The sequence below is a fragment of the Coregonus clupeaformis genome, chromosome 3, assembly GCF_020615455.1.
Source record: "Coregonus clupeaformis isolate EN_2021a chromosome 3, ASM2061545v1, whole genome shotgun sequence".
Taxonomy (NCBI): Eukaryota; Metazoa; Chordata; class Actinopteri; order Salmoniformes; family Salmonidae; genus Coregonus; species Coregonus clupeaformis.
This window is the reverse complement of record NC_059194.1, coordinates 26,439,495-26,454,025: the sequence shown is the minus strand read 5'-3', so window position 1 is coordinate 26,454,025 and position 14,531 is coordinate 26,439,495. Positions and strand designations below refer to the sequence as shown.

The 14,531-nt window shown below is 44.1% G+C and overlaps 1 protein-coding gene across 5 annotated transcripts in view; it reads right to left on the bottom strand.

Annotated features, from left to right (window-relative positions):
- The window catches only part of LOC121543061 (fibroblast growth factor 13), a 186,076-nt gene that overhangs the window by 35,363 nt on the left and 136,182 nt on the right, over positions 1 to 14,531 (bottom strand). For all 5 annotated transcript variants that reach the window (XM_041852772.2, XM_041852766.2, XM_041852784.2 and 2 more), the window contains one exon: positions 9,287 to 9,397. In XM_041852772.2, the coding sequence (XP_041708706.1) occupies positions 9,287 to 9,397 (111 nt within the window). The remainder of the gene's footprint in view (positions 1 to 9,286; positions 9,398 to 14,531) is intronic.

Genomic DNA, 14,531 nt, shown 5'->3' with positions numbered 1-14,531 from the left:
ACCAGCACAAAAACATCCTGTGGCGTACAGCATTAGCATCAAATAGCCCCCGCGATATGCAACTTTTCAGGGAAGTTAGGAACCAATATACACAAGCAGTCAGGAAAGCAAAGGCTAACTTTTTTCAAACAGAAATTTGCATCCTGTAGCACTAACTCCAAAAAGTTTTGGGACACTGTAAAGTCCATGGAGAATAAGAGCACTTCCTCCCAGCTGCCCACTGCACTGAGGCTAGGAAACACTATCACCACCGATAAATCTACAATAATCGAGAATTTCAACAAGCATTTTGCTACAGCTGGCCATGCTTTCCATCTGGCTACCACTACCCCGGCCACCAACTCTGCACCCTCTGCTGCAACTTGCCCATGCCCCCCCGCTTCTCCTTCACACAAATTCAGACAGCTGATGTTTTGAAAGCGCTGCAAAATCTGGACCCCTACAAATCAGCTGGGCTAGACAATCTGGACCCTTTCTTTCTAAAACTAGCCGCCGAAATTGTCGCAACCCCTATTACTAGTCTGTTCAACCTCTCTTTCATAACGTCTGAGATCCCCAGAGATTGGAAAGCTGCCGCGGTCATCCCCCTCTTCAAAGGGGGTGACACTCTAGATCCAAACTGCTACAGACCTATATCCATCCTGCCCTGCCTTTCGAAAGTATTTGAAAGCCAAGTTAACAAACAGATCACCGACCATTTCGAATACCACCGTACCTTCTCCGCTATGCAATCCGGTTTCGAGCTGGTCATGGGTGCACTTCAGCCACGCTCAAGGTCCTAAACGATATTATAACCGCGATTGATAATAGACAGTACTGTGCAGCCGTCTTCATCGACCTGGCCAAGGCTTTCGACTCTGTCAACCACCGCATTCTTATTGGCAGACTAAATAGCCTTGGTTTCTCAAATGACTGCCTCGCCTGGTTCACCAACTACTTCTCAGATAGAGTTCAGTGTGTCAAATCGGAGGGCCTGTTGTCTGGACCTATGGCAGTCTCTATGGGGGTGCCACAGGGTTCAATTCTTGGGCCGACACTTTTCTCCGTGTATATCAATGATGTCGCTCTTGCTGCTGGTGACTCTCAGATCCACCTCTACGCAGACGACACCATTTTGTATACATCTGGCCCTTCATTGGACACTGTGTTAACAAACCTCCAAACGAGCTTCAATGCCATACAACACTCCTTCAGTAGCCTCCAACTGCTCTTAAACACTAGTAAAACTAAATGCATGCTTTTCAATCGAACGCTGCTGGCACCCGCCCACCCGACTAGAATCACCACTCTCGGACGGGTCTGACCTAGAGTATGTGGACAACTACAAATACCTAGGTGTCTGGTTAGACTGTAAACTCAACTTCCAGACTCACATAAAGAATCTCCAATCCAAAGTTAAATCTAGAATCGGCTTCCTATTTCGCAACAAAGCCTCCTTCACTCATGCTGCCAAACATGCCCTCGTAAAACTGACTATCCTACCGATCCTTGACTTCGGCGATGTCATTTACAAAATAGCCTCCATCACTCTACTCAGCAAATTGGATGTAGTCTATCACAGTGCCATCCGTTTTGTCTCCAAAGCCCCATACACTACCCACCACTGTGACCTGTACGCTCTTGTTGGCTGGTCCTCACTACATGTTCGTCGTCAAACCCACTGGCTCTAGGCCATCTATAAATCACTGCTAGGCAAATCCCCGCCTTATCTTAGCTCATTGGTCACCATAGCAGCACCCACCCGTAGTCTGCGCTCCAGCAGGTATATCTCACTGGTCATTCCCAAAGCCAACACCTCCTTTGGCCGCCATTCCTTCCAGTTCTCTGCTGCCAATGACTGGAACGAATTGCAAAAATCTCTGAAGCTGGAGACTCTTATCTCCCTCAATAACTTTAAGCATCAGTTGTCAGAGCACCTTACCGATCACTGCACCTGTACACAGCCCATCTGAAATTAGCCCACCCAACTACCTCATCCCTATATTGTTATTTATTTTGCTATTTTGCACCCCAGTATCTCTATTTGCACATAATCTCTTGCACATCTAGCATTCCAGTGTTAATACTATTGTAATTATTTTGCACTATAGCCTATTTATTGCCTTACCTCCATAACTTGCTACATTTGCACACACTGTATATATATATTTTCTGTTGTATTTTTGACTTTATGTTTTTTACCCCATATGTAACTCTGTGTTGTTTTTATTGCACTGCTATGCTTTATCTTGGCCAGGTCGCAGTTGTAAATGAGAACATGTTCTCAACTGGCTTACCTGGTTAAATGAAGGTGAAATAAAAAAATAAAAAAAATAAAAAAGTCAAATAATGAAAATAGAAGAACTGAGAAGTGAAAGCAAAGTATGGATAACTTGACAACGAATATGGATTGATGTTATAAACTCATTTGAAATGTTTTATGGAGAAAGTAATGCCTTGTTTGAAAACTGATCCTATGTCTGCCTCTATTTCACACTGCCTGCTCAACCCAGATCCTAAGAACCTGGTTAGTTTTCCACCGCGTGACATAAACACTGTAGAGGTGGTCCTTTAGGATGATGCCATGAATACACCTTGATCTCTCCTCCTCTATTTCCTCCATATCGCCTCTCCTCCCGTCATCTCTCCTCTCCTCCCTTTATTTCTCCACCTTCCTCTCTTCCCTTCATCCTCCATTAATGCCACATCAAGGCCCTGCCAGCTTCCCTCCCTGCCTTCTGGAGCCCCAGCAGACCTGGGCTAATCCCAGTCCCACCAGAGCCCTCCACCCTGAGCCACATCTTCTGCCTTCTACACAGAGATAACTGATCTGGGATCAGCTAACTATGTTACTTACTGCTATTTTCAGAGGCTCTGTGTGGTGTAACTGGCTTTCAGGTAGGTGGGCCTACACTTACATGAGTGTGGTAGGAAGTACTTTGTGGATTGTGTATGTATGTTAGTTTAGTTGATGTAGCTAAAGTGGTTTTTTTGTTGAAAGTATCAGTAGGGGCATAGACAGGATTCCATTTCCATCATAGTCAATGTTCCCTCTAAGCTGCTCGCGTGCGCAGGTGCGCAGTAGCCCGAGACTGCCGTGCTGCCCCCCTGGGACTGCGGCACAGAGCTCAGAAGAAATATCAGCCCACTGAGAGAAGCACGAGATTGAACTTCACTCAACTTTCTAGAGTTTTCCCTGTTAGTTAGTTAACACTATCAACGTTTCCCTTTACTGTGGGAATTGTGATCGAATCAACGCAATGTTAGCCCCTTTCAATGCAACATACCAAAACAAAACAAACTATGCAAGAGATTTTGTTGTAGGCAGAACACATCGGAGTAGGATTCTATTGTGCATGACTCAGCCTTTACTCTACACAGACAGGTGCGGCATTACCGATCAGAGCTGCAGTAGGTCTATATGGAAATAGACCATTGCCATATATGGATCTGTGCCATTTACTTTGAACTGGACTGTGTTTACAGCTGTGGTGTTAATAATGGGCTTGTTTTGAGATCGAAGCAAGAGCTGCATGTAGCCATGTGTGCACATTTTGTTCATATCCTTTGCTAGTTAGTGAGTTATTAGCCCAGTTATAGAATATTTGTAGTCAGCAATAGGGGAGTGATTGCTTCCTACAAGAGCACAAAACGTGTACATTTCTAGACATCTTTGAAAAGCAAGTCAGGTAAAGAGCTTTTTTTGTCTTAAAAGGACAGTGTTGTATTTTGAGACAGGCTTGAATAAGCTAAGTAGCCAATAGGCAGATTTGTCTGATTCTCTGTAATAATGGTATGGGAATAATAATGCATTTTATTTTGTAAAGTGGTTTCTTGCATCAAACAACACAACAACATTTTCAGTCACCTTCTTGTCTGAAGGACAATTGGATAAACAGGTTAATGTCAAGTCCCATGGAATGTAGGCCTACATTGAGCACCACACATTTGCTGCCACTGTAGGCTGAATGATAGAACAACTATTTCCATGTTAAGATGTTATGGGATGAATTTTCTCCGTTGTTTTTGATGGTAGGCCACTCTGGTAGGCCTACATTATGATCAAATAGCCACAGTAGCCTACTTGGCCACTGTTAAAACTGTAACTTAAAGTGGGTGTTCAGCGTTCACAGAAAAAGCGCACGCTGGAAGTTGCACAGAATTTTCACAACGTTCAAGTTTGCACTCAGCAGACCTGAAATTTGCTCAGTGCCTAATTGTTTTTGAGGGAACTTTGATCATGGTATAGGTGACCCCATTCCTGCTACAGCTCATCTCCCTGTAGCACGAGGGGATCCCTCCACTTAATAATACTCCCTCTCTCCCTCTTCCAGTCCCCATCTCTCTCTCCCCATTTCTCTCCGCCTCTCTCTCTCTCTCTCTCTCTATTTATCTCCTTCACTCTTGATCTATTTCTGCTGCTGCTCATCTGACTACATGAATCTATCCACTTAATGTGTGTCTCTCTCTCCTCTCTCTCCTTTTCTCTCTCTTTGTCCGTTCGCTGCGTGTTGAGACCCATACCCACGACACAGACACAGCTGCGGTAAACTTCATTTCAGGGGGATTACCAGACAATCGGCCCCTGGGGAAACTCAATTACTTCTACCTCACAAAACACCTGAGGTGCTGGAGGAGAGACCGGGCCAGGGCTGAGGCTCCCGCACCACACACACACACCAGACACACACACATACAAATAAACACGCACGCACACACACACGCACAGACTCACGACTCATTACCTCATCATGACCTCTAGCCTGTTCTCTGTCTCATCGTAACCACTGACGGACATGACCATCACTATGACTCTTTTTGCTCTGTCATTGGTCGGCAGTGGCTGATACAGTGACAAACTTTCAGATTCCCACTGACCTTTAGGTTTACAATAACACACTAACCTGAGCATAAAGTACATGTTTCTAAGTCAGTGGGTTGTGACTACTGTCAACATGAACATAAGAGAAAGAGACATGCTCAGTCCTCATAAGAGACTAACTACTTTCTACACGTGACTACATTTTATTGTATTGTTCTACTTCAAACCCACTGTTTCTGTTTCTGTACTGCATGTCGGAAATCCCTAGTGGCACAGTGGTCTAAGGCACTGCATCGCAGTGCTAGCTGTGCCACTAGAGATCCTGGTTCGAATCCAGGCTCTGTCGTAGCCGGCCGCGACCGGGAGACCCATGGGGCGGCGCACAATTGGCCCAGCGTCGTCCAGGGTAGGGGAGGGAATGGCTGGCAGGGATGTAGCTCAGTTGGTAGAGCATGGCGTTTGCAACGCCAGGGTTGTGGGTTCAATTCCCACAGGGGGCCAGTATGAAAAAAAATAATGTATGCACTCACTAACTGTAAGTCGCTCTGGATAAGAGCGTCTGCTAAATGACTAAAATGTAAATGTGAAATGTCTGAGAACCATTCTCCATAGGAGATGATTAGGAAGGAACAAAGCAGTGCTGCTGCACCCAGGCTTAACGAGCAGAGCTCAGATCATCAGCATTAACATTACTGTTCAGGTCTCAACATACAGAGAAAGGGACAAACAGATTCAAATCTACCCGACGACAAACGCTTAGCCAATTAGATCAATGTGTGTGAATCTTGGCTGAAGGGTATAACCCGATTGATTGAGCAGTGTTCTTTGGCTGTTATTATACAACATTAGGGTCTGTCTCTTTAACTCATTGTTGTGACAGTGAGGAGAAAGGGGTGGGTGAATCCCCTTTAAGAATATCTTTAATCAGTGTTCCTTCTTTGGAAACAAATTAGTATGCATGGACAGTATTTAGCATAATCTTTCAGATCATAAAGAACCAAAAACTGTGCTACAATGTATAAAAACATTGTTTTAATATAGGAAGGATTTGTTGATTCAACACTTGATATTAATTTGCCTCTAATGAGGGCTGCCTGATTAGTAATATTATTTTGATAGGTCAACTAATTTCATGGCTCAAAAACTGCCTGCTCAGCTAGAGCAAAAATTGGACTTCTCTGAATTTGGTAAACATCAACAAACACTGCTGTATATTCATGAGAGTGCTACCGCAGCAATGTTAGAAGGCTTGTGTGTGTGTGTGTGTGTGTGTGTGTGTGTGTGTGTGTGTGTGTGTGTGTGAGCTTGCATTTGAGTAGGTCCTCCCCACCATCACAAGACACCAGTAGCGCCAACACCACTGTACTGCCGTCACCATGGAGACAAGAGCACCCAGCGCCTAACAACTCTATTTTTGGACGGGTGCAAACAGCTTCACTTTTCTCCCCTACTTATTCAACCAGGCTGTATAATGTTTTTCTTCCAAATGGAAATGTTTTGGTTGGGAAAAGCATGCCAATTGTTACACAACTTATCTCAATAGGTAACTGTTAATGCATCTATCTAACCAGCACTACGAGAAAAGGGAGTGGTTATGTGTTGTGCCTTCTGTGAGTATGTTGTGTTCGGACTCTCTTCTCTAAGTACGCTACCTCCCTTCTATTTTATTCATATCTCCTTCATCCCTCCTCCCGCTCTCCTCTAGAGAAGGCAACATAGTAAAACCAGACGATTACCGAGTCATTTATTGCTGCGGCTGACACGCAGGCTGCACAGAAGGGTTGTCAATTTGTGTGATAGAAGTGTCATCTGGTTTAAGTGACTAATTGAATATAGTCGGGGCTAATTTACAGTCTCCCAGAATGCCACAGTAATTTAGTGTCAGGGTGATGGTGATGCAGGCAGCGGCAGGTATGACATTAGTGCCCTGATGACAAACCACATGGCGCCATCTGAGGCATGGGTGCCGAGCGGGCACCTCCGAGTCGCGCCAACGCTGGGAGGGCATGGCGCTCTGGGACAGGTAATAGTCTACCTAACACTCTGCCAAGGCAACTCTGGTAGAGCACTTATCAGGACAGGGTAGGACTGTGTTCATATAACAACAGCAGTCAATAGACAGGTTTCCATTGACCCAGGTTTACTCGACAAAAGCAATGTCACCCCAAAAAATCATTGCACCATGTGTAATGGAAACGGCAGATATAGGAGACATTTTCTAAAGATTGACAACATTTTTTATCCATTTGACAGGGATGAATTTTTATTTAGTCAAACTTTCTTTATTGCGCCAAAATAGATGAAAACTGTGTTTTTCGAATAAAATATGATTGTCGAATAATTTTGAAGATACATGGAGCACGTGATGTCAACACGTAACTATAAAGCTCCACTATTCTAAATCTATTTTTAAACTACAAAAATAATGTTTATTTTCAGGATCCTTGTCCTGACTTTCAAGATTGGCTGAATTATTTCGCCTTGCTTTTCTGGTTGGCTGGATGCAAGTTTCAACATTCAATTATTTCAGATCTACAGGAGTGCAAGTTTCACCATGGCACAGACCGAGACGATACGTTCAGGCACATGATAATTATTAGAATATGGAAAATATTAGTAAATTCTTGCATTCTATCCATGCTGGCTTTTGCGAGCTACCTGAGACATTAAACAGATAGGCGGGAGGGCATACAGGCTGTCGCCAATTTATTAATGCGCAATTTGGCTAAATGGGTAATGGAAACACTTCAACCACTATATTTCTATTCGACACTGTAGGTTTTTGCGATTTATATTTTAGGTGTGATGTCATAATGTCCAGCTGTTTTTATCGATACAAGATTGTTAAATGGAAACACACTGTAGCAGGAAATTGTCAAATATATTTTTTCTATGCAAACTTTCTAAATGTCGACCAAAAAAATCACTGGACAAGTTAATGAAAACATAGCTAGTGATCTTTTTTTTTACTGAGAAGTGTCATAATAACCAAGTTTCCATCCAACCTTTCTATGCCAGTAAAGTCCATGTCAGATAAAATATGTCACAGCAGGTCTGATGGAAACAGCAACTTTGTCGGTAAACTTTCCAAATGTCGACAACAACAAAAAATACGCAAGACAACGTGGGATCTTTTTGTGTCTGTAAAATTAATTATGCAAGAAATGGCGGTGGAAATTACTTTACGCGCAAATATTAATATAATAACCATCATATCGAAGTAAACTTGGAGTGATGCAATGATATGTTGTGTGGTTAACCGCAAAAGTTATTTTTATGTCCACTACGACATCACACACAGCCTTTTATCTGCAACAAGTTAATTTGATGGAAACACATCTCTTGTTTACTGTGCGGATGTATTGTTTTTATGCATATTTTATTGTTTTTATGCAGATTTCATAGTTTTTATGCAGATTTCATAGTTTTTATGCAGATTTGAGAATATTCACTTGAAAATCTGTCGCCAATTGGATGGAGACCTAGCTAATGACATACAATTATTTGACATCCAATACAGTTGCCAGCAATAACAGTCCTGGTTTAACAGAGCAGGTAGCAGCTGTCAATAGTCACTGTGTGGCAATCAGGATGAGTGCATCTCTAACAGCCTGCACAGAAAACACTAGGACTCCATGTGCAGAGCCCTCAAACATCCATCAGTCTGTACATCTATCTAATTTATATATATCCACTTGTATTGGATTGTGTTTGGGCCTGTTGAATGTATGCTGTTTTTTAACTATCGATCTCTAATTTAATCTGTCCATAGAAAAACATAGCATCAAGTGGGAGTAATGATAGTGAATTATCAATACTGTGTGGATTACAGAAAGCCTGCTGTTACTAAAGGAGGTATGTAAGAGATTAAAAAAGCCAATCAGCCACTGTACTGAGGCCATTATACTATCAGTCTGCCTAAGCACAATCTAATGCTCCAAATCATTGCCATAGACCACTTTCTTTTCTATTGTTCAGTTGAGACACATCTTGAAGGCTTTGGAAAATCTAAGGAAGGGATAATATGGGATACAAATAGACTGAACTAAATAAGTCTATCTGTATGAGCAAGCGAGGAGATACGCAGTAAATATCTGTAGCAGTGGAGAGAGCTCAAATGTGATCCGAGCTAGAAAGAATGTCAGCAACAACTTAGTACAGTATGCAGAATGTACAGATCAAAGCTGTGCTTCTTCTTTGAAAGTGAATCAGCCAGGAAGTGTCTCCATGGTGTACTGTGTCGTAACACTGTTTACTGTGTGTTGATGCACAGTAACTTCCTGTTGACAGTGTTTATATGTACAGAGAAACAGGATGGTGAGAAGATGGGCTAGGTAGATGGATTAATTTGACACCCAAAAAAAGAAAAAAAAGAAAGGGACTACCTGAACTTGTCCAATAAGAAATGCTTGTTTTCTCAGTTTGTGTTGCAAAGTGTTATGCTAAGGTGTGCCCTAATAAATACACAGAGGAGAGGAGACTTACTGTAGCCATTGTCCTCCTCCTTCGTCCCGTCGATGGTGCCATCTGCTTGCAGCTGTAGGTGGAAGCCCTGTCGACTGTACAGCTTCGTCACGATCCCCTTCAACTGGGGTTCTGAGGCGAGAAGGAGAGAGGGAGGGGAGGGGAGGGAGGGGAGGGGAGGGAGGGAAGGAAAGAGGGAGGGGAGGAAAAGGAGGGGAGGAGAGAGGGAGTGGAGGATAGGGGCAGTGTGAGATTCTGATTCTGCATCAAGGCTTGTCTCATTCCTGGAGAAAGATGAAGTTGCATCAATATGCTGGTGTAAGTTCTGTTATCAAGATGCTGATGTAAGTTCTGTTATCAAGATGCTGATGTAAGTTCTGTTATCAAGATGCTGATGTAAGTTCTGTTATCAAGATGCAAATGTAAGTTCTGTTATCAAGACGCTGATGTAAGTTCTGTTATCAAGATGCTGATCTATGTTCTGTTATCAAGATGCTGATCTATGTTCTGTGATCAAGATGCTGATGTAAGTTCTGTTATCAAGATGCTGATCTATGTTCTGTTATCAAGATGCTGATCTATGTTCTGTTATCAAGATGCTGATGTAAGTTATGTTATCAAGATGCTGATCTAAGTTCAGTTGTGTGCCCACACAAGAGCCTTATTTACCCATCCACCAGCCATGTATCGTTTAACAAGAGATCCTATCCTATAGAAGCCTGGCACGCTAAGCTATAGACTACAGTAACTAACCAGTCCCCCAGTCCTGCTCCCAATAGACCCAGCATAGCCACATTCTCAGCTCTCCAAAGGCTCAAGAGACCAGTGCAAACACATCCCTGCTGACATCTATAAACTCAAGCCATGGATACTGGTGTATGAGCAAACAGTTCCTGACTAGGGAGACTACAAAGGAAGTCTGGGTTTATTCCAAAGAGGCCTGTGGCTACACCGGAGAGGATTAAAAGGAGAATATGTGCTTAAGAGTAAGAGCAAATATTTATCTAGGATAAGCACTGCCTCGATATTTTAAAATGTCAACTGTCTATATGATGTTTGTGTATTCCCTAGCAAAAATGCCACGTTTTAAGATATGGGGTATACATCTTTCTTTTCTGGTGTAATTGATAATAATTTCTGTCCATCTATGCCATTGAAATAAATGTTCCTGGACAACTTAGAGCACACTCTTAAAAAGTACAAATTCTGCTAGCCAATTGGATTACCTAAGTCATTAGTTAAGAAAACTGGAACTGGCAGTGTCAATGTTTATACAATCTTGACATTTTGTTGTGTCATGTTTCAATAAGAGCTGTCCTTTATCCATGTCCCTGTCCCTAGAGGAGTGTCCTTTACTGCGGTTTACCACACCTTTCATCTTCTCTTTCACCTGCCTTACCTTTCAATCCTGCCACTTCTACCCTCACAAAGGTTACCGCCTGGCCGATACACATGCTTTGGCTATTTTTTTGCACCACTGGCTCCCTATTATCTGAACCTTTCAAGACCAATACAGAAGGAGGATGACGTCCGTTTCAAAAGCAGGGTGTTTCGCCAAAATGTCAGTCCATTTTTCCCAAGTCATCTGAGTGGGATGCTGTGTACTGTAGCCATCTGGGTTCATATAATAAGGCATAAAGAGCATGTTCTTCAATGTTTGCATTGAATGGATATATAGGGATTGGAAGAGGAGAATGCTTGGAAGACTTCTTTATTTGAAAACTCCCATGCTACCTCCAAAACACACATTCACAAAGGTACAGTATGTATCGGAGACAGGGAATGGCACCATAAGGTGAAATCAGTAGGCTGCTTTTTCTACCATGAGACATGCTCAGGGATCTTCTCTCTCACCCAAACACATGCACATACACAAACACACTCTGAGCCACAGCAGAAACTTCTCTGCTGCCGCTGAGGCTCCACATGTGTTACGTAAGCCACACACTGCCTGTCCTCGTCCCTTCCCGACTCCCCATCCCACCTCAGGGTGGGGCTGAGGAGTGATGATAGAGGGTATTGGCTAGTATCATGGTGTGTATCCAGTTCTGATCAAATCAATTCAAATCAATTTTTATTTGTCACATACACGTGTTTAGCAGATGTTATAGCGGGTGTAGCGAAATGCTTGTGCTTCTAGCTCTGACAGTGCAGTAATATCTAACAATTTCACAACATATACCCAATACACACAAAACTAGTAAGGAATGGGATTTAAGAATATATACATATATGGACAAGCAATGACAGAGCGGCATGGACTAAGATACAGTAGAATATTATAGAATAGAATGCAGTATATTCATATGAGATGAGTAGTGCAAGATATTAACATTTACATTTGAGTCATTTAGCAGACGCTCTTATCCAGAACGACTTACAGTTAGTGAGTGCATAAATGTTTTCATACTGGCCCCCCATGTGAATCGAACCCACAACCCTGGCGTTGCAAGCCCCATGCTCTACCAACTGAGCTACACGTAATGTAAACATTATTAAAGTGACTAGAGTACCATTTCTTAAAGTGGCCAGTGATTTCAATAGGCAGCAGCAGCCTCTAATGCGCTAGTGATGGCTATTTAACAGTCTGATGACCTTGAGATAGAAGCTGTTTTTCATTCTCTCGGTCCCAGCTTTGATGCACCTGTACTGACCTCGCCTTCTGGATGATAGCGGGGTGAACAGGCAGTGGCTCGGGTGGTTGATGTCCTTGATTATCTTTTTGGCCTTCCTGTGACATCGGGTGTTATATGTGTCTTGGAGGGCAGGTAGTTTACCCCCGGTAATGCGTTCGGCAGACAGCACCACCCTCTGGAGAGCCCTGCAGTTGTGGGCAGTGCAGTTGCCATACCAGGCGGGGATACAGCCTGACAGGATGCTCTCAATTGTGCATCTGAGGGTTTTAGGTGCTATGCCGAATTTCTTCAGCCTCCTGAGGTTGAAGAGGCTCTGTTGCGCCTTCTTCACCACACTGTCTGCGTGGGTGGACCATTTCAGTTTGTCGGTGATGTGTAAGCCAAGGAACTTGAAGCTTTTCACCTTCTCCACTGCTGTCCCGTCGATGTGGATAGGGGGGTGCACCCTCTGCTGTTTCCTGAAGTCCACGATCATCTCCTTTGTTTTGTTGATGTTGAGTGAGAGGTTATTTTCCTGGCACCACATTCCCAGAGCCCTCACCTCCTCCCTGTAGGCGGTCTCGTCATTGTTGGTAATCAAGCCTACTACTGTTGTGTCGTCTGCAAACTAATGATTGAGTTGGAGGCGTGCTTGGCCACGCAGTCATGGGTGAACAGGGAGTACAGGAGGGGGCTGAGCACGCACCCTTGTGGGGCCCCAGTGTTGAGGATCAGCGAAGTGGAGATGTTGTTTCCTACCTTCACCACCTGGGGGCGGCCCGTCAGGAAGTCCAGGACCCAGTTGCACAGGGCGGGGTTCAGACCCAGGGCCTCGAGCTTAATGATGAGCTTGGAGGGTACTATGGTGTTGAATGCTGAGCTATAGTCAATGAACAGCATTCTTACATAGGTATTCCTCTTGTCCAGATGGGATAGGGCAGTGTGCAGTGTGATGGTGATTGCATCGTCTGTGGATCTATTGGGGCGGTAAGCAAATTGAAGTGGGTCTAGGGTGACAGGTAAGGAAGAGGTGATATGATCCTTGACTAGTCTCTCAAAGCACTTCATGATGACAGAGGTGAGTGCTACAGGGCGATAGTCATTTAGTTCAGTTACCTTTGCTTTCTTGGGTACAGGAACAATGGTGGCCATCTTGAAGCATGTGGGAACAGCAGACTGGGAAAGGGAGAGATTGAATATGTCCATAAACACACCAGCCAGCTGGTCTGCGCATGCTCTGAGGACACGGCTAGGGATGCCGTCTGGGCCGGCAGCCTTGCGGGGGTTAACATGCTTAAACGTCTTAATCACGTCGGCCATGGAGAAGGAGAGGCCACAGTCCTTGGTAGTGGGCCTCGTCAGTGGCACTGTGTTATCCTCAAAGCGGGCGAAGAAGGTGTTTAGCTTGTCTGGAAGCGAGACGTCGGTGTCGGCGACGTGGCTGGTTTTCTTTTTATAGTCCGTGATTGTCTGTAGACCCTGGCACATACGTCTCGTGTCTGAGCCGTTGAATTGCGACTCCACTTTGTCTCTATACTGATGTTCTGCCAGTTTAATTGCCTTGCGGAGTGAGTAGCTACACTGTTTGTATTCTGCCATATTCCCAGTCACCTTGCCATGGTTGAATGCGGTGGTTCGCGCTTTTAGATTTGCGCGAATGCTGCCGTCTATCCACGGTTTCTGGTTTTAATAGTCACAGTGGGCACAACATCACCTATACACTTCCTGATAAACTCAGTCACTGTTTCAGTGTATTCGTCTAAATTCTTTTCGGAAGCTACCCGGAACATATCCCAGTCCGCGTGATCAAAACAATCTTGAAGCGTGGATTCCGATTGGTCAGACCAGTGTTGAATAGTCCTTAGCACGGGTATTTCCTGTTTGAGTTTCTGCCTATAGGAAGGGAGAAGCAAAATGGAGTCGTGATCAGATTTGCTGAAAGGAGGGCCTTATAACCATCCCGGAAGTTTGAATAGCAAAGGTCAAGGATTTTAGCAGCGCGAGTACAACAGTCGATATGTTGATAGTCCTTAAATTTGCTTTGTTAAAATCCCTGGCTACAATAAATGCAGCCTCAGGATATGTGGTTTCCAGTTTGCATAAAGTCCATTGAAGTTCTTTGAGGGCCGTCGTGGTATCGGCGTGAGGGGAGATATACACGGTCGTGACTATAACCAAAGTAATTCTCTTGGGAGATAATACGGTCGGCATTTGATTGTGAGATATTCTAGGTCGGGTGAACAGAAGGACTCGAGTTCCTGTATGTTACTACAATTACACCATGAGTCGTTAATCATGAAACACACACCTCCGCCCTTCTGCTTCCCGGAGAGATATTTATTCCTGTCTGAGCGATGAACTGAGAACCCATCTGGCTGGACCGATTTCGACAGAATATCCCAAGAGAGCCATGTTTTCGTGAAACAGAGTATGTTACAGGCCTTGATGTCTCTCTGGAAAGAAATCATTGCCCGTAGTTCATCGACTTTGTTAACCAAAGATTGAACATTAGCGAGTAGGATACTTGGACGTGGTGGGTGGTGTGCGCGCCTCCTAAGTCGAACCAGCAGGCCGCTCCGAGTGCCTCTCCTCCACCGGCGATGTTTTGGGTCGGCCGCTGGAATCAGTTCAGTTGCCCTGGGGAGAGCAAA